Source organism: Lemur catta, chromosome 13, assembly GCF_020740605.2.
Source record: "Lemur catta isolate mLemCat1 chromosome 13, mLemCat1.pri, whole genome shotgun sequence".
In the NCBI taxonomy this organism is placed as follows: Eukaryota; Metazoa; Chordata; class Mammalia; order Primates; family Lemuridae; genus Lemur; species Lemur catta.
The window spans coordinates 65,402,172-65,423,738 of record NC_059140.1 but is presented as its reverse complement, the minus strand read 5'-3'; the positions used below and the strand labels follow the sequence as shown (position 1 = coordinate 65,423,738).

General features: G+C 35.0%; 1 protein-coding gene across 4 annotated transcripts in view; it reads left to right on the top strand.

The window, feature by feature from the left end:
* Window positions 1-21,567, top strand: part of FNDC3A (fibronectin type III domain containing 3A) — a 136,752-nt gene that overhangs the window by 48,869 nt on the left and 66,316 nt on the right. For 3 of the 4 annotated variants that reach the window (XM_045567132.1, XM_045567133.1, XM_045567134.1), the window contains exon 4: window positions 19,059-19,135. In XM_045567132.1, coding sequence (XP_045423088.1) covers window positions 19,059-19,135 — 77 coding nt within the window. Of the gene's footprint in view, window positions 1-14,694; window positions 15,190-19,058; window positions 19,136-21,567 lie in introns of those variants that run through there. The other variant, XM_045567135.1, reaches the window with a different exon arrangement.

Sequence of the window (21,567 nt, the reverse complement as noted above, 5' to 3'; positions counted from 1 at the left end):
GACCATGCAGTGTTTTAGGTGCAGAAAAGTGGATTTTTAAACTAGTAAAAACTAAAATACCTGACATACCAAGGTTATAAATATATAATAGTAGTCCGTCAATTTTCTGAAAATCAAGTGAGTAGAAGAAAAGAAATGTCTAAATTTGATATCATAACATAGAACTGGCTTAAAGAATTCTGACACTCAGAATTCTAACAGATAAGAAACTTAAGATAGAGAATCTTCAGACATTGAGGATTTATTTTCTTAACCCTGTGAAAGAATGTCTATAGAAAGATAATCTTCCTTATTAAAAATAAAAACCATATTTTCCAAAGTTACCTTCAGTAGGATATCCTGGTGAGAAGGGCAACTGAATCATAAATACAGAGATTACCTTAGTTTAGTTTTGTATTTAATGGTAACTGCTACCACATTTTTGGACTTAGGGAAATACTAATTAAGCATTCTAGCCTAGGCATAAACCTTTCTATTTTTTCCCAAAAGCATAGCTGGGATAAGTCTAAGGTGTTCAGAGAATATTTATATAAAGTTATAAAGAAAGTACCATGAATAAATATATAACCTGATTTACATACCTTTGTACCATCTGCAGAGAATGTCCTAGGAAACAGAAAAGATCTTTCCTGGTTCTTTCTTTGTATGGTAACATGATGGATGTGATTTTTAGTACCCATCTAGATATGTAGAGATGGAAAAATCATTCTCCAACTTAATCTAGGATTCATACTCAAAGATGTCATTGTCCACTACCGTGGCAACAAACACAAGGCATAATTTCATTTCTTAGAAAGTTCCTTCCTATATCGATATAAGTGTGACTTGTGTGTGGTTATGGTCTTATATTTCTTATATTAAATAACATCCAAACATGCCACCATCAACCACATGAATCACAAAATAACATAATGCTAACAAGAGGAGATTTCTTGCTGGCATGTATTCTTCTCTCTATAGCTCCAGAGATTAAGTAATTCCCTGCCAGAGTCATAATTTAACATTGGACTCTCTGATCTCAAAACCTGTGTGATAAAATATTTGGAGATTTTGATTCACTTTTAGAAAGTAAATTTTAATCAAATTCAGTTTCCATTCTTTATGGTTTAAGAAAGTTCTCTTGTGTTTGACATCCCCTTCTGCTTCATTATATAATCCTTCAACATTTTTGGAAAATCTCTTTATCATTACAGTGAAATACCATCATATTCTAATATTTTAACATTATTTTTAGTCTTAATGTGATGAAATTCCTCACCTCTTTGTACCCAGTCTCCCATGCTCAAGTGCTCAAGTCAAGTTCTTGCCAAAACACAGAGCATATACTTTTTCCTGGAGAGAGAATTTGTTCTAAATTTCTTTTCCTGTCCTGAAGGACAACTAATTCTTGACAGTTATTTGAAAGACTTAGGCCTTGCCTCACAGCCTAGTTTGAGAGACAGGCAAGTAACCCACAGTTAGAACAGAGAGGGCAATGATAAGTGCTATGATTGAATTATGTATGTCCAGATATATGTGGGAGGGCAGAATTAGGAACACCTTAGCCAGCATGAAGAGTCCTTGAGTGTTGTGAGAAAAGCTGATGCTTAAAGAGGTAAAAGTTAGCTAGGAGGAAAAAGAAAAATATCTTAGAGGCAGAAGGAGTAGAAGAGCATGTATAAAGGCTGAGCACACAGATTAGAGGAACCGAAAAGCTATGATTAGAGAGGTAGCTTGGAGAAGAGAGTGCATCGAGGAGTGTCTGAAAATGAGACTAAAAAGGGAAATATAGGTTATATTACAAATGCTGTTATATGCTTATTTATTCTAAAAGGAGCAGGGCACCACTGAAGGATTATAATCAGGGAGATAACCAAAGCAGTTGTAATAAGGATAAGACCTGGGGGCTCAAGGTCAAGGGTGACAAAAAACTAGGATGATTTACAAATTTCACAGTCAAAAAGAACTGTGAGGACAACTGCCTCAGCAGTTTTTATCTTTGCAAATATTTCTCTTAGATGATTAGCAGTTTTTTTAAAAAAGACCCTTACGATGAGAGAAAGCCCTTGCTTTTTTTTACAATTTTTTTTTTTAATTTTTCATAAGATAGAACACTAGTTGAAGAAACAACACTAAAGCAAGTACCTGAGGGTGTGGGAAAGAGTCTGGAGCATGTTTTCATGTTAGTCTATGTCAGATTAATAATAATAGGACAGAAGTTACCAGACACCTCCATCTCTGATCTCCCTTTGGCTTTCCAGTTCTCCTGGGAAATGGTAGTCTTTGAGGAGAACATAAACTAAATGGAAGGTTTCTTTGTGTTGGGTATTCATTTTCTTTTGCATATTATGGATTGAAATAATCTGGTTCCATTCTTTTGGGAAGATTCAAGATGTAAAGTCTGAACAAAAGATGTTGCAGCTTTTACAATTTCGAAAATGTTCACAAGACCCCACAACATAAATAAAACATTTTAAAATATTCCAACAATCTAGAATTACAAATGAGCCATGAAGAGGGGAAATTCATATAAAGATTCAAACTTGAACCTTTTTAAGGTTCTATCAGAGATGAGTTAATGTTAAATGGAGCTTATTAAGTTTGCGCTTTTGTGTTTTTCGTTTATTTTTGGTGTAGGAGAAAATCGATATGCATATGTGTTTTGTGGTTTTTGATTTTTCATTTACATCTCCATAAATTGTCATAACTGCCTGTGGATTTGTGCCTAAGCCTTATATTAAAGGGAAAAACAAGTTTCGGGTTCACTAAAAAATAAAAAATAAAATAAATAAATAAATCAAAGGGTCATGCTTTTTAAGTATACAGGCCTACTTTTTTTTCAGGAGAACCAACAGCAGGATGTAAATATTCTGTAGCAAGCCTCCAGGGGTAGGTTTTGATCTTGTTATAGGAAAGGAGATTTCCGATTCTGTGTGGGTACGTTCAGGGGGAACGTTTTGAAACCTTTTGTATATATGATTACTCATAACAATAATAAATAATAATACTCATCTTCTCCAATCCACCTGTAGCATTGAAAAATATCTTGATGTCCAAAATTAATAACAAAATTTAAAAAACTAAAGGCCCAAAGAAGAAGGGAACAGTGGAAAGAAGACCTTGAAATTGCAGTGAATTGTAGACCCTGAAACTGCAGTGAATTGTGAGACCATAGTACTCCAAATCTGAATCTAAATGTTATTTGTCAAGGACAGCATGTTTTATAAAATGCTTAATAAATGGTAACATATTCTGCAGAGTACTGTCTAAGAAGTCTGGCTACAGAGGCAATTCTCCAGATAACTCAAGACATGGTTTTAAAGGTCCAGACCTTAAACCACAGAAGCTGTGAGGAAACTTAAATATAGAGTCTGTTACATGAGAAATCTATAATTAAAATTAAAAAGCTTAGCGATTGTGTAAAAAGAGAAGCTAGCATAACCCTTTTCGACATTAGCAGTACTGACTTGATGCATTCTGCCCTATAACTTGGGCACTTTTTTTTCAACCTCTGTGGCCTTAATGTTTGATCCTGACAGAATTTGCGTCACTGATGCATATCACTGCCTGTGTGATGTCAAAGTGTGGGTGTTCAGTTATTGAGACTTAGTTAACCTAATGTGCTGCAGTAAATCCCCAAGTACTATTTCCTACTAGAATAACAAAGAATGATTCATCATTGTTCACATTAGACTGATACTAAAAATAGTAGTGTTCGCAACCTCCTGCATCCATGCACGTTAATATCACAGCCTTTACAGCTTTGTAAATAAGAGCACTAAAAATAACTTCTTGTTTAGAAACAAGTGCTTGGTAAACACATCTCTTACTTCAGGTTTTCCATTTATATACAGTTCAATTTAGTGATAAAGGTATATTCTAATCATAATATGATAGTCATTCTTCAAACTTATTCTACTTAGTGTGTTTATCATTGACACATCTAAATGTATAGCAAATCTAATTATAGAAATTTTCAGTTACCTGCACACAGATAAATGAAATTATAATTCTGAATCATACTTAGGCCCCTGATTTAAGCATTCTACTTTATCCAAACTTTAAAAAATAATAAATTCCCAAGGAAAAGGAAAGTCTCTAAATATCTAAGCATGAATAATGATCCTTTCTTCTGTAACTCCCTGCCTCATTCTTTTCCCAAATTATAATCACCAACTTGTTAAATTCCCAGACTCGAGGCCTGTGCTAATGGCCTGCTTCATTTAAATAAATGTTATACCAGGTGTTTTATAGCCTTAATAAATAAGCATTTCCTATTAATAGGGTGACCTTATGTCCCAATTTGTCTAGGACAGTCCTAGTTTATGCCTCTCATCTTAGTATCTAACTGGTTCAACATTTGTCTCGGATTTATCATTTCTTAACAGGGTATTATTAATAATTCCATTAAAATAAATTGTGATGGATTTGGTTGACCACCATTTAGTATTTCCAGCCACCTTCTGTCTTGATCTCTAGGAAGAAGTTCATTCATCTCTTGAGTTTTTACTTTAATTTGTGCTTAAATATTAAAGGCAACCAAAATAAACAACTCTCTTTTCCTGACCCTTGCCAGAAGCAAATCAAGGACAGCAATTAAGATACTTAATAGTAAAACAAAGCATGCTTAGATATAAAGGGCCAGGGACTAACTCCTTTCAGTCAGGTGACAGTGACAGAAGTATTTGATGTGCTGCTCCTGCTGGCCACTTGGTGTCACCAGGCCACCAGTTGGAGGGACTAGTGGGAAGCACCAGGAATGTGGTATGTTTGCAGGAAGTAAAATCTAAATATTCCTGCCATAGGTTCTATTAAAAAAAATAGTTTGAATGTTTTTGTCATTTATTGTATAAATCTATAACTATTGCTTGGCAATGCTTTTTTGTTTTACAATAAGCCCTTTTAGCAATAATGAGCTCAAAAAAAAGGTCTAAATATGGTGAAACACTCAAGAGAATAATAAATAGAGACAATTCAGTAAGATTTGCTTGTAAAAATGTTTGAAGTTATTATAGTACCTAATGTGAAAATGTGTGGACTGAAATATTTACACATTTCAATAAGAAAAAAAGTAGAACTAAGAATATCCTCCACTTAGCAGAATTTGATCCTAGCTTACCAGATAGCACCTCAGAAACAGTTTGTCTTAATATAAACATTAGTCTTAAAATATTATAGGAAAGAGTCACTTGAAGGTATCTATAGCTTCAAATTTATTAACCATAAAATACAATTGTGGGCAATTTTATTAAAAAATAAAAATAAGACTACATTTGAAAAAACTTTTTTAGTTAAATATTAGTGATAAGGGGCCGGGCGCGGTGGCTCACGCCTGTAATCCTAGCACTCTGGGAGGCCGAGGCAGGTGGATCGCTCGAGGTCAGGAGTTCAAGACCAGCCTGAACAAGAGTGAGACCCCATCTCTACTAAAAATAGAACGAAATTATCTGGCCAACTAAAATATATATATAGAAAAAAATTAGCCAGGCATGGTGGCACATGCCTGTAGTCCCAGCTACTCAGGAGGCTGAGACAGTAGGATTGCTTAAGCCCAGGAGTTTGAGGTTGCTGTGAGGTAGGCTGACGCCACAGCACTCACTCTAGCCTGGGCAACAGAGTGAGACCCTGTCTCAAAAAAAAAAAAAAAAAAAATAGTGATAAGCAATTAAAGACAAATATAGCTAAGAAATTGATTAAAATGCATGAATATGTACTAAGAATACTTATTCTGCTTATGTTACTCTTTAATATTCAGATACTCAATACAAAGAAAACCTTTAAATAAATGCTTTTTAATGTACTTGCATATGGGGTTTTTAATAAAGCATTATATTTTTAAAAATATTTTTAGGCCAAGCACAGTGGCTTACACCTACAGTTCCAACAGTTTGGGAGGCCGAGGTAGGAGGATCACTTGAGGCCAGGAGTTTAAGACCAGCCTGGGCAATATAGCAAGACCCTGTGTCACTACACAAAAAAATTTAAAAATTAACCAGGTGTGGTAGCACTAACCTGTGTAGTCCTAGCTACTCAGGATGATGAGGCAGAAGGATTGCTTGAGCCCAGGAGTTGGAGGCTACAGTGAGATATGATTGTGCCACTGTACTCTAGTCTGGGCAACACAGCAAGACCTTGTCTCAGAAAATATATATTTTTAAATAAAACTTATTTTCATGTCCCTCAATATAATAACATATTAATGAATAAAGAATTACTAAATTATATAATTTTAATGATATTTAGCTCCCTCTTTTGCTTTCAAAAGCATCCCTGATTGGATGATGATAATATGATTATCCTAACTCTGCTCTGTTTCCTCCCTCCTCCCACCACCAGAGCTCAGCCAAACTGGAGGATAAATCCCTATCTCTTTTACCACTTAGGGTTATTCCCAAATCCTAGTCCATAGATTGGGGAAATTTCATCAGTCTAGGAAATAGGAAAAATTAGGATAATGTAGTGGTTTTTCATTAAGTTCAATTTATTCAACTTAAAAGACTTTTTTAAATTCTGAAGTTAAATCCCTCCTACTGTTCTGAAGTTATAATTTCCTCTTTATGAAGTGATATGATAATATAGGATAGACTTCTTCCTGTCTGTCCTTAATTTCTACTTTCCTTTTAATATCTTTACTTGAACTAATAAAAAGCTGGTTAATGAGTCCCCAGAATTGGTTTTGAATTTTACTAGCACATAAATCCAAATGCTTGGGAAATACCGCATTAAAACACAGATATCTGTCTGTATTACCCATTCTCTGGTTCCTATCTAGCCTCCTAACCTCATCCAGCCACCCTCACCCCCCAGTCAATCCAAAACATACCTGGCCTTAGATTGATCCTCACATTTGTTTCCTATTGTCATGCATCATATAAGGTAAGCCTTCTGTTAAATTGATACCTTAATATAAGTTAAGGGGAAAATTATAGAGAAAGAAAATGGTAACCATGTGGCCAGATCTGCAAGGTAACTAAGGCCACCGAAAGGTTAAAGAGGAAAAACATGGGCAAGCAAATGAGAAAGAGTTAAAAAGGTAAGAAATAAGGTTTGATTTGTGCCCAAGGACAAAATTATAAGTACTGATTCTTCACCACCCTTTTATCTTCCTGAGATTATTTGCATATATCATTGTCTTGTCACTCACCAGCAACAGACTCCCTCCCATGGAGCACTTGGTTAGTTGCAGATTTCATTGATCTCTCCTTGGTCTCTTGACTCATGGACATGCATAAGTTATGCTCTAAGTTGTATGAGTTTTAACACATGTTATTTAGATGCTTATTCAAAACCTGCACCTTAATACTGCCACAAGAATCAAGGGCATGGTCAGAGTCAGTCTTTTGAAGAATCAGATAAAATTTTGTAGAGGAGTAGAAGAGGGATGCATTTCACATCTCTGCCCTTTTGTATCCAAATGATCTGAAACCACTCTTTGTTGAGCTGAATGAGTCTGCCTCCTAAATTTTTGACATGCAAGTGTCCCAGACTCATTACAATCTGAGAACAGCATTAATAAACAGCTTATCTGGTATACTTATTGCCAGAAAAAAATCAAAGTCAACTTTTCCAACTTTTAATTTGCCTGATAGCTAACAGTCCCTTTCTGCAAGTCAGCTGATTCAGCTGTCTTAGCTGTTCATTTTGCAACTATTTTGGAGGGTACATTGCTTAAAGTTAGACATTTATTGACCCTTTGCTGAAATTTACATATGGTAGAAGTCATCACTGGACTATACTTGTTTTAGTTTTTTTTCCTAAGCGAAATCACTGGGGTCTTGCTATATGGCAGTGTGAGCCATACTTGATCTGTCGACGATAAGGACTAGCTTGCCTAGCTTGACAGTGTGGTCCTTGGTGTCTAACTGTATCATGTTTCTGCTCACACAAACCAGAATGGTTTTGTGGCTCATCTCTAGAAAAAGCTTAAGAGCAGCATCACTCCTGACTTATATTAATATTATTTTTTCTTTGTTAATTTTTCCTTTTCTTCAATTTGTCTTCAACTTGTCACCAGTTACGTTTTGTGTGTTATTTTTTGGTCTCAATCCTGTGTGAATCTCTGAAACCACCTTAAATTATCTTTTGGGACAGGTTTGGCTATTAAGTAAATCACTGTTTTCCATATAATATCCCTTAGTTACTAGAAACTTTTTAGGATCTTTCTTCACAACAGTTTCAGTGAGATAACATTTAGGTATGTTTTGCTTTGTTATATGTAATTAGCAGATTATTTGGGATATATTGTGGTGGATTTCCACCCAAATGTCTGTGCTTTTTGTGTGCTTTAGGACTTATTGACTCAGACCTTCAGTACCCTTCTAACAAGACTTAACTCCATACCCCTACTATTCTCACAGTTGCCACAGAGTTCTAATGCTCAGCATTAGTGACATGGTCCCTATTTTCAAGCCCCTTTCAGTTAAAGTAAGGAAAATATAGGATGTTTTTTATATTTCCTAAAGACCTTGTTAATTCAAGAGTGTCCATCAATCTATTAATTTTCCTATAGACATAAATATAAAGGATACATTGTGAACATTATTGTTTATAGGAAAGCATTATGCATTGACAAGCATATTTTTCATTTTCCCATTCTTGTCTCATTATATGACAATTTTAGCAAACTTAAAAATGTGCTTGCTTATTTTTATAACATTGTCTCAAATATTTTGTAGAAAGCTCTCTTAAATTAATAGCATGGCATATCATAGCAATTATTTGGACTTCATAATATTTTAACACATTAACTAGCATTCCTAAACTAATGATTTTCAGGTTGGCTTGTTCAATACAAGCACTAGCAACTGTGCTTGGGTGACATTGCTTATGTGCACTTTCTGTGTACCTGTGAACTCATTTAATCTGCATAATATCCCTATGAAGTAGAATAATTATTATTTCCATTTTACATGTGAGGAAACTAACATACAAAGATATGCAAGGTCTCATGGCTAAGCTGTTGTTAGAATTAGATGGGCTAGCTCAGAAGTCCATGCTCTTCACCACTGCCTTATGCTGCCTCTCCTATTTAAGATACAACAAATATTATAAATTGTAATAAAATAAATGTTAAAATAGCACAGTAATACCAAAATTCACTTGAAGATATTTTGATGCAAGTGGAAAAAAAAGGTGGTTCACACAGTATTGACAGGGATAGGCTGGTATTTTACCAGCTTAAGTGGCACCACCCAGTTCATGGGGAGCATGGTTAGGAACTTGGACTTCATCTCATAAATAATAAAGAATTGTTTATGGGTTTTAACCAGAGGAGGAAACAATTAGATTTCTTTTTTAGATCGTTTTAGCATTAGTATGAGAGATGTATCGATTGCTAGGGACTGGGGGCAGAGAGACACGTTAGAATACTGAGTAGTTCTAGAAAGAGCTGAGTATTGCTAAGGCAGTAGCAATGGAGTGGAAAAGAACATGGATTTGAGAGATATTTGGGAGATAAAATTGTCAGAATTTCCAGAACTTCCCACAGAACTTCCCAACTGATGTGGGAAATGAGGGCGAAATAGAGTCTAGGATTTCTCTCAAGTTTCTATTTTCAGATTATTATGGGAAATACAGAAGGTGAAGTGAATATTGATGGAAAAATAACTGGTTTTGAGTTTCACATTGATTATTATAGTCTAGTAGAGCTCGAGAGTAAGGTCTGGATGAGATAACAGAATTATAAGCTTTCATGAGAGTAAATAAGATCATTTTGTATGAATAGGTGTTCTGGGTATCATCCTTTTATAAAACAAGATCTTCCATAAGACAGTTGCATTGCTGTGCTCACAAGAAGTTAAGAGACATATCCTTGGGCATAGAGAGCAGGAAACAATTGCTAGGACAATTGGTTATCCATTTAGATTAAAATGGAATCAGATCCTTTCCTCATACCTTACCCAAAAATAAATTATTAAAGACTTAAAGACTTAAATGTGAAAGGATAAACTTAATAATAAAGGAGATTATTACTATGGAGTAGAGAAAGAATTCTTATGACACATAAAATCTGCTATCAAAACATTAGTACATTTGACTTCATTACAATTAAGAACTTCTAAACATCATCATAAAATATGGTAAAAAAAAAAGTCATAAACTAGGAAAAGAATCTTTGCAACCAATTTAACTGTAAGGAATTAGTATCCAGAATACATAAAAACTCTTATAAGTTTATTTAAAAAAAAAACCAGTAGAAAAGTGGATGCAAAACATGGACTAGGAAATGCAAAATAAGACCAAAGTGATACTGGCAAAAATTTTACATCTAAATACCAAGTAATGCTGAAAATGTGAATCAGTGGAAGCTCTTTATACATGACTGGCTGGTAGGAATGTAAATTAATATACTCAGGAAAACTATTAAATATTTGGCAGTATCCTATAAAAATCAACATTCACATAACCTAAAGACCCAGCATTTCCTCTCCTCTCCTTGGTACATACCTTAAAGAAATTTTTCCACATGTGGGCCAAAAGATGTACAGAAGTATTTTTATAGCAATGATATTCTGTTCCATGCTCCTATCTAAAGCATTAGATTTTCTTTTCTATCTACTTTCACTCCTTTGGTGATGTCATCTGACTCATGGATTTAAAGCCTATTTACCAAAAACTCTAGAATTTATATCTAGACTAGGTGTCTCCTTGAATTCCAGAATAGTAAAACCAACTGCCAGCTACATGAGGTCTCCATTCGGATGCCTGATAGACATTACAAATATAACATATCCAAATCTGAACATTTGTCCCCAAATCTGCTTCATCCACTTTGGTGCTATTATAATTGGTACTGCTGTTAACATTCTAAATCATATTCTTTGGTTGGTGATATATGTAAGCATTTCCATTGCCCATATACTTAGAAATGGAATTACTGGATCATAGGATGTACATATTTTCAACTTTAGTAGATATTACCAGTTTTGCAAAGTGGTTGTACCATATTCCTACCAACAATGTGTACGAGTCAGATGAATTCTTTTAAAATACAATTAAGATCATGTTTTAAAATCCAGCAGTGGCTCCCCATTTCACTCAAAGTAAAAGCCAAACAGTGACCTACGAGGCCCAACAAGAGCTAACTCATTTCCCTCTTAACCACTCTAATGTCACTCCTTTTCTCCCCTTCACTCATGCTGCTCTGGTAACACTAGTTTCCTTGTTATGTCTTTAACTTACCAGTCATGCTTCCACGTTAGGGCCTTTACACTGATTGCTCCCTCTGTGTAGAATGTTCTTCCCTCAGATATCCGCATGGCTGACTCCCATACTTCTTTCAAGTCTTTGTTCAAAAGTCACCTCAATGAAACCTAAACTGATCTCTGTATTTTAATTGCAATCCTCAAATATCCTCACCACAACCAGCCTATCTCAGTACTCATAATCCTCTTTTTTCTCTTATTTTGTAGCATTTATCACCTTCAAACATATTTTGTGATTTACTTGAATATGATGTACTTATTTATCATGTTATTATTTTCTTCCCCCAGTGTAAACTCTACAAGAGGAGGAATATTTATCCAATTTCACTTACTGATATATCCCAAGTGCCCAGAACAATATCTGGCACATTGTAGTCAATATGTCTGTTGCGTGAACGACAAATGAATGATAGGAAAAACACAAAGCAAAACAAAACAAAACAACAATGACAACAGCAAAAAAACTGGAAAGAGCCCAAGAATTAGTGACAGTATAACAAATTATAGTTATTTACATGAAAGAATAAATGAAAATGAGGAAGCTACAGTTATATGAAACTATATGATAAATCTTAGAAATAATACTGCATAAAGTAAGTTACTGAAGAATATATATTATATAATTTTAATAAAATTTAAAAGCAAGCAAATAAACATTGTTTAAGAATATATGTGATTTTTTTAGAAAACTATTTTTAAAATAAAATAACAATAAACTTGAAATTCAGGGTAGAGGAGATATGAGTGGTGCAGTCAGTGATGGATTGGGTGGGGAAGGAGCATATGGACCCAACAGTGTTGGTGTGGTCTGTTTTTTGGCTTGGATGGTGAGTTTGAAGTAGTCACTTTAATGTGTTTAGTGACTTGCATTATTTTCTTTTGTATGTATCAAATATTGCATAGTGAAAATTTTATTAAAAACTTAAAAGTGAATGTAATCAGAAAATAGAGTCTGTTAATGTTAATTTTGAGAAGGTTGACTGAGAAAAGAGTGGAAGCTGGATGGTGTCACAGGGCAGACAGAAAGTGTTATGTTTATGGGAGATGAGTGGTATGTGTGGTTTATGTTTGAAACCTTACCATGTTTATGGGCACATAAGGAACAGTTCAGAGAGGATGAACAGAAGGATAAGGTGAAAATGTGGGACAGGACAGAAATAACCAATGAAACAAGACCTAGTGGAGCATGAGATCAAGAGTAGAAGAGGAAAGATACCTTTGATCTAGTGAAGCGGACAATGCTTCTTCTACAATAGAGGAAAGAGGTGATAAAGTTTGTAAGTAACGTTGAAAGAGCTGTTTCCTGTTGAGAGATAAGTTTGAAGTCAGGTTGGGTGGGGAGGGCTCTTAAAGAGTGGTGAGGATCTCTAATAATCACTCTAGAAAACAGGGTAGGTTATTGACCAGAGATAGATTCATGAAAGGACTCCTGAGCAGTGCTGACAGGTGAGTTAAGGTTGGAGATACTGAATTTATAAGCATACCAGTCTGAGTACCTTTGATTTCTACAGTTCAGGTCTAAGAGAAGAGAATTATCTGATTGATTAAAATTGGATATTTTCAGGGGAAGAGAAGTAAAAGGAAGATATGGATGGGAAAGGAAATCAGTGAAGGCAGTGTTGGATCAAGAGAAAAGGGAGATCAGGATAAAGGACAGCAAATGTTGTAGAAGAAAGAGAACTGGAGAGATGAAAGGTAGATATTGTGGCCAGGGACCGAAACATCAAAATTTAAGATTTCAAAGATGAGATAGTGGAGTTCTAAGTAATAAGTTCTAGCATGTATCTTTGAACATGGGTTACTAAAAACAGAATGAAAGAAAAGAGTTCAAGAAATTTTAAGCCTTGGTTCTGGACATTAAAGTCGTGCTGAGGGACGAGAGTGGAGTTATAGAAAAAAACTGAATGCAGTGCCAAAGTTCTCAATAAATAAGGACTGAGGGTGACAGCAGTGAGAAGGGTAGAGGGTGGGATGTACATATGCCATGACCCCAAAGAAAAAGAGAGTTTAGCATGAGTGGTAATGGGAAGAAGCCTTGGAGTATCCAGAGACTACCAAGACTGCTTCAGGAGAGAACAGGAAGCCTCTGCTCCCAGGGAACTGCTGGGAAAAGTGTGCTAGGAGATAGTCAGGTGTCATTTAAAGGCAGCACAGGACAGGTGCTCTGTAAAGAGGTTGAGGATATAGGGGAATGTATTTATAATGGGGGGAAAAAAGTTTCTAGTGAGCACAATGCAAATGATTGAGAAGAAGATAATCAGTTACAGTCAAGAAATGGAAACAGCTGTGTTGCAAATGTGAGCCAAAATAAGAAGGTGGGCCGCAGAAGCTTGCTTTTTGTTCAGAAGCACAGTTGGATTTAGAGGGAGGCTGGGTCTAACATTTGTGGGCAGGTTCTGTTGAGACCAGGAGACTCTTTGCTCTTTAGTCTTGTTCTTCAGAGCAGCCCTGCCTTTTAATAGGAATTTAGAAATTAACAATTACCCTTCCCCACTTGTAAGAATAGTTCCTCATTGTCTACTTTCTCTAGGGTATATTTATTGAGACCAATTGCTCTAGGTTATTCCTTGCTATTAATAGTTCTTTTCCACCTTTTTGGGGTCTTTGAACTTTTTAAAAAATACAGCCTTATCATTAAATAATCCTGCTTTTGCCTCACTCTGTGCTGTTGGCAAGTACTCTCCTCAGTTTCCTTACCTGTAAATGATGCCTTCTTTAGTTGTGAGGATTGAATGTGTAAACATTCACTGAATGGTGCCTGGCACATACTCTGCACTATATAATTATTTCTGAAAACATATGGTGATCATACTTTTACTTACAATAACATGCATTGAGTAGCATCAACCTGTGTACTTGGTACTTCAAATTTATCTGATTTGATTCTTACAAATTTATCTGATTTAAATTTATCTGAGGTTGATTAACCTTTTCACAGGAAAAAACTGAAACCAAAGAGCAGTAAATTGCCTTGCTAATAAATACTGAAGCTGTTATTAAAACATATCTTTTGATACCAAAATTTATTTTTTTCCACTGTGCAACTTGTTACAAATTACAAGCACTACAATTACCTGTATATTTGTGTTAGCTGTTAATAAATTTCCTCTGAAATTACATACCACCATAAAGTAATGAAAGATCTCCAAAAGTTCTTAACAGTCTTTTGTTGTAACTGGACATCTTTAGTCTCCTTTCTGACCTCTACTTCTTTTTGGATAGAGAGCTCTGAACCCCAACCTGAGCCTGTCTTTACAGATTTATGAATATGAGTGAGAATGCCATCCACTAAGCACCTGTATTAATATCCAGGTTAAATCTTTTTTAAAAAATCAGAAAAAAGAAAATAGCAACAATAAAAGTAGTAGCCTGTATTAATTTGAGAGGCAAATACCAGCCTGAAACATAAATCCCACCTTTAAGAAACATACCTATCGAGACTGGGCATTCCTTAAGGATTGAGTATGGAGAGTGGATTAAGTTATAAAATGACATTTTGGACCAAATCGTTTAAAATAATAAATGTTATATTTATCTCACACTTTCTAAATGAAAATCAGCAGCGCGCTAGATGAATAAAATATTAAATTATTAGATAGTGTGTGGTGTTATTGAAGGAAAGTGAACACAAAGAATCGTTTTACATCAAATATATATTTCTGTAAGGTACACTTTTATAAGATTTGGGATTGGCTCATAAGTCTAAAAGATGGTCAAATTCAGGGCAGCAGTAATAGAAATCATTTAATCGTTTTTTTCTATATCAGAAACGCGGCAAGCAGGAACATTTGCTTCCCCCCCTGCCCTTTCCCCGGTTCACTGCAGGTCACGTGATAATCACGTGACCCGGTCAAAGGATCTTTTCCTCTTCCAGCTTTGCAAAAAAAAAAAAAAAAAAGAAAGAAAGAAAGAAACCGTTCTCCAATTAAAGCTGTTAACGTGTACTACGCTGTTTCCTTGTTGGATTTTCTTGTTCTCTGCTGCTACTGTAAAAACAAAATGAGTGGTAAGATTTGCTGGTTGTTTTTTTACATTCTGCTTTTATTTTAAAACATAGAAAGCATTGTATTAGTCTAAAGTCATGCCGTGTGTCTTTTTAAATAGATACCAAATATAATCGCTATAAATATATTTTAAATTGTTGCCATATAGTTATAAAAAGATTAGACTCCATGTAGAGTTAGGCTGATTTTGTATTCCACAGAATGTTCCATTTTAGGACCTTTATTTTACTAGGTTTTTCTTTTTAAAGCTAAAATCCGAAAATTGGCATCAGATTATTTGGAAGCCATTGTGAAAGCTTGCTTATAAAGAGAATGTGTAGCACGTCAGCAGCATGTTGCATTTTAAGAATTAAAACTCTTGGATAAATTTGTAGTTTTTTTTTTTAAAGCCTTAAATATGAATGTATATTAACAGGGAAAAATAAAGAAGAATTTAGCTTACACTAGATGAAATATCTAAGTCATTGATGGTGCTTTTTAAGGAACTGGGGTGGGGAGCTTCTCAAATTTTTTAAGACAGTTGGTTAGAATTATTTCTTCTTCTGCAGGTTTTTGGAATAGGAAATATGCCCTTAAAAAATAATGCATAGCGCTATGATTTGGGGTAGATTTTGCTCAAATCATGTAGATTATGAAGGAGCTACTATACTAAGTGTATCCACAGTTCAGATATTGCTATTCTTGTGCCAGGTATACATTTAATGGTACAACCTGTAGGAGATTTTCTTTGGGACAAAATCTCCCTCACTGCATACAAATTTAAGTCAGTTTGTAGTCAGTCTGTTAGTACTTCCTGAATTAAAAGGTATTGTTGGAACTCAGGAGGTAAGCAGACATTTACATCTTTAAGTAGGCAAGGCTTTAGGGTTTTGCTACTATAGATACAGGAATAGCAACATAAATGATTCTGTAAACGTTGTAGTTCTAAACATCAATACTTGTATTTAATATGTTTATACAATAGGAGTTTATGTCTTCAGTGTTGAATGTTACTTCACACCAATATGTTATGTATTAAATATGGTACCAATGAATTGTCTTTTTTTAAAAAAAAATAATCTAACAATGTACCATTTCCACCTCAGGATAAAAAAATTTACTTGCTAGAGTGAAATGATTACTTCATAGGGAAATATGTTACATAATGAGTATTATTCCTGGACTACAGCTAGTAATATATTTACTGCTGGTTTATTTTAGGTTACTTTTGTTTTTATCTGTTTTCAGTATCATACTTAAATAAAATTAAAGGATAAAGTAGAATTTTGTATTACTAAATTATAAACTATTTTAGCAGCTATCAAAATATAGTATGATTTGAATTGTAACTACATAGTGTTTATAGTTTCATATTTCTAGTAAAAGGAGGGTAACCTAAAGCAGTTTTGTAGTTTTACAATTTTAAATGTAATCAGCAATAACTTAGTGCTCTGTTGGCAAAACAAAAACACCTGTTCTTATGACTTGATATAAGGATTAAATCTGACAACATGTGAAAGGACCCACAGTCTCCAAGACATATGGTGAAAGTGCAACGAATGTTAATTTCCTTTATTAAGATTACAAATATGATTTTTAGTGAATTCTCTTTCTGGTTCTCAGCTAAATTTTGCATGTTATGAATAATATCTAAGCCAGCTCTTAAGTATTTAGAAGGCTAGTTTACTGTAGTTTATACAAATTGTCTAATGGAAGTAAACCAACGTTACTTTAAAACTTTTCTCGTTTCTCTTGAGTCGAAAATGTTGAAGTTAAAAGGTGAGTTTTGAATAAAGCCTTTGTGCCTAGAGTTATAAAAATGAGTTTTGAATAAAGCCTCTCTGCCGCTCACCAGTTTTATTTAGTGACTTAATAGGTAATGTTTGCTTAAACTTAGGAAAATTTTGTTCTTGCTTTCTCTCATGTTTTTCAGGGATATGAAGACAACAAAGGCCTTAATTTTCCTTAGAGGTATTAGAACATAGTTCTTAAGCCTCATATTACATCAGTTGCCAATAATGCATAGTATTTTAATATTCACTAAAAACGTAGGGATATATCCTTAGAAGTGAAACTACCTGGTTTTGAATCCCAGTTCTACTACTTGGGCAAGCTTAACTTCTCTGTGCCTCCATTTCCACATCTAGAAAATGGGGCTGTTGATGATGATATTTACCTGATGATTTACCTGAGTGATGATGAGGAGAAAATATATATAAAAGGCCTGGTACATAGTAAGTTAGTATTAGCTATGTGTAATTAAGATAATATTCTGAACAACTTCATGTATTTGGTGAGCTTGTTTTGGATGGGAAGAGTATTTAGTTGAAAAGTTATATTGCTAGCCAGATATTATATAGCGTAATTCTGTAGTCTACACACACACATTCACTCCTTACTTTCTCTCAACCCTAGTCTCTTCTCTTCCCCATCTCTTGTTTTCTCCCTCCTCCTCCCCCTTCCTGTCATTCCTACCGCTTTCCTTTTCTCTCCCCCCTTCTCTATTTTCTCTTCATCACCCTCCCCCTCTTCACTCACCCCCTGTCTCTTCCCTGATCCTCCTCCTTTCCCCCTTCCTCTCTCACCTCTCCCTGCCTTTTCTTAACACTAGTTAGTATTTCCCCTCCTGCAGCCCCATTCTCTTCCCTAGCTCTCTCATCTCCCCCACGCTCCCCCCATCACCACTGTGTGGTTCTGTCCTCACCCCTCACCTTCCCTGGAAAGGGCAGAGTGGCTGTAATTGGATTTGTTGTGACCTTCATGCTTTTCATTCTGGTTTTCTGAAGTATGCATAATGTTACCAGTTAAAGTTGTTTGTCTTCTGCCCTACAATTAAGCTTTTCCTTCTTCATTTCTTTTATAACTGAGAGCCATTATGTAATGGTAGATTGTAATTCTGCATATAAAAGAGATCCTTCCCGATTGCATTCTTCGTCAGACTCCTGTACTTTATTTCCCTAGAAATAAGTATTTCTTTGAAAAGGTTTCATTTCAACTTACTAAAAACTGGTGGGTGTGAGGCAACACTGCAGTCTGAAGTTACAGGAAGAAAGGATCTGAAGAAAGGAGTTACATAAAGCAAGTTTTTAGTTCCTAGAAAGAATAAAACACATCTTCTAAAAGTGTTTATTTTATTCATAGAAAGGTTGAAAGAGAAAGTAAACTAGAGATAATATTTTTACAAGTTATCTGGAAAGCATAACACTATAAAAGTGAAAGGAAATATAAAATTAGATAAGCTGAATTTTCTTTTCTAGAACTTTTCAGCATAAGAAACCAAAAAAATTTTCCTTGCATTTCTTTTTGTTCTTAAGCCCCCACAGACATGACTCACACATCATTACACAAGAATCTTTTAACCCTAACAAAACAAGTTCGAAATTCTAACTATTCTTCCTCTTACTGCTTTTCCTCTTTCCTTTATTTCTTTCCCGTTACTTTTGAAAATTTTGCCTTTTGTAGTTTTCATTGATTTTGTATGCAAAGTTTAGTTTGATTTTTCTCTAGGTCAATGTTTCTACACTTGCACAATCATAAGAGTCACCTGGGATATTTGCAAAGTAAATATAATGAATGATTCAAGACCCCATTGTAAGCATACCAAATAAGAATCTCTCAGAGAGCTTTTAAAAAGCCTCCCTCTCCCCACGTGACTATTATTGCTACCGGGAAAGTTTAGGAAACACCAGTATAGGTAATGTGTAATCAATACACTTTATAAGATAAACTTTTATAACAAGTGAATCATCTGAATTTCTTTTCATAGTAATATAATCACTGTTGGCTTGAGTGTTTACTTTAGATAAAGTATTCAAAGTATAATTTAAATTGTTTCCAACTTTAGCTCAATAAGCAATCATGGATTAATACAACATTTCTGTGATCCATTCAGGTCCTGCTCAGGTTCCAATGATGTCCCCAAATGGTTCTGTGCCTCCTATTTATGTGCCTCCTGGATACGCCCCACAGGTATGTTTTTATTTCTTTTTATGTTTATATGATAGGTATAATGGTATTCTCTTTAACTTTGGTTCTGATGAAAAATACCATTTAAATTCTGAGGCTTACCCGGTATGGTATATCTTTGGTAAATCTATTTATTTCAAGTATCTTAGTACATTTGGAAAGGAGGAAAAAATTATATTGGCAGCACTCATTTGACCTTGTCTTTGGGTATTGAATTAAAAAAGGATTCACTCTACAGTTTTATCTCCTTGAATATGTGACTAATGTAAACAATATCTTAAGTTGTAAAGGTGCCTATACTGACTTTTTTTAATTAATCATTTGCTTAAAAGTAACCCAAGACAATGCCTCCAAGTTTATTTATACAGTGGTTCTCAGACCCTGATAATAATTGTATGGCATATTGTAGGAAAGAGAAGAGAATTTAGACCTGCAACCCTAAGGGCTGAGGGGATCAATATCACTGTACACCTGTAACCTTTTCTGCACAGTGGTTGGGAAGCTCTGACTTAAAGAATAAGGTGTGGCTAACTTACATACACAGGCAAATTGAATTAAACTGTAAGGTCTGCACGTGTTCATTATTTTCCACTACTGAGATAGTCTATGTATTCTGCACTCACTGCCTCAGATCCCTTTAGGGTACTAATTCCGTTTCTCTTCCTAGCACTGGATTTACACTTGAAGTTTTCTTCAAGCCCACTCTTCCTTCCTTTCTGATTATGTCAGAATACTGGTGGGATATTGTGGTGGATTCCCTGCCTACTTTATGAAGCATACTATATGAATGATAGCAAAGGAAGAACGTGCTGGGAGGGGAGAATGGAATGAGATTTAGGATCAGAAAACCTGGATTCCTATCTTATTTCAAACCCTTGCGGACTGATATCCTTGGACAAATTAATTTCCTAAGTCTCAGTACCCTTATTGTAAGATGAGATGATATCATACGAGATAACCTAATTGAAAATACCTTGCAAGCTTTTCAAAAGAATAGTCTCTGCTTACTATGTCTACTTTTGGTAAATACACTGACTCAATGTAGTCTGCATTCTGCCTGTATTACCCTACTAAAAAATGCTCTGCTATGTACCAAGTCCAAAGGCCTTCTTTCCAGCCTGATCCTCTTTGACCACTAAAAATTTGACACTACTGATAGTGATTTACTGCAGTTTTTCTTTGACTTAATGGTGTCTTGATTTTTTTCTTCTATTGTTCCTTCTCAGAACTTTCTTCACTTACATAAAGACAGCTCTCTAGCATAGTTCAATTCAACAAACATTGAGTGGCACCATGTACCAAGCTCTGTATTATGAGCTACTGACATGAAGATGATTAAGCCAAGTTCTTTCAATGCAATTATAGGTTATTCTACTGTTCTCTCAGCTTAGAATACGTTTTCTTTTTATTTTTACTGCAAACTCCTAATCTTCTCATTTCACTCCATCATTAGCTTCTAAAAGCAATTTTCCCAGAGCGTTTCCAGGTGCCTCTCCTTTTGGGCTTTCATGGCATACTATATATTCCTCTTTTAATGAACTTATCACAGTTTGTTAATTCTCTTTCCTGAGAAGATTATGAATTCTTACATTTCCTCTATTCAACAGTGTTCCACAGATATGTATTGAGTTCTCATATATGTCAGGCACTCATGAGTGCTTGGAATATATCCATGAATAAAAGACATAAAGACTCCTGTCCCTCTGTAGTTTACATTCTTGTTGGGAGAAGCAAACCAAAAGGATAATAAATGGATAAATTATATAATGTGTTAGGTGGTGAGTGAATGGAAAAAGAAGAAAGAAAAAAGAACTGGTTACATTTTAAAATAGAGTGGTCAGAATAGGCTTCACTGGAAAGGTGACATTTGAGCCAAATCTTAAAGGACAGGTGGAGTTAGCTGCACATTTATATGAGGAAAGAGGATTCTGGGAACAGAAACAGCCAGCGCAAATGACCTAAGATGACAGCATTCCTGGGAACAGCAAGGAGGCCAGTATGTCAGAATAACAGGGGATGAAGTCAGAAAGGTAAGGAGCCTAAATCTTATATAACTCTTATTCATCTTTATACCTTCTGTGCTGCGTACAGTGACAGTGCTTGTCATATAGTAGAGGCTCAGTAAATATTTATAAATAAATCAAATCATCCAAGTTGAGGTTCTATATCTTTAGTCCAAGAGCCACTAAAATAACCTTCCTATGGAACTTTTTTGGTCAGAAAGAGCCTTTAGTTGGCTCGTCCACTCAATGAAGTCTAGATTTCCTGACATTTAAGGCCTACATAGTCTGTACTACCTTGGCTTTGCATCATTCTCTTAAATACTTCTCATCACATATCCATTTTTGCAGCTGAACATGACTCCTCACAAACTCACTTGGTGTTTTCCTTTCTCCATGGTTTTGTTAAGGCTGTCATTTAGGGAATGTTACTCG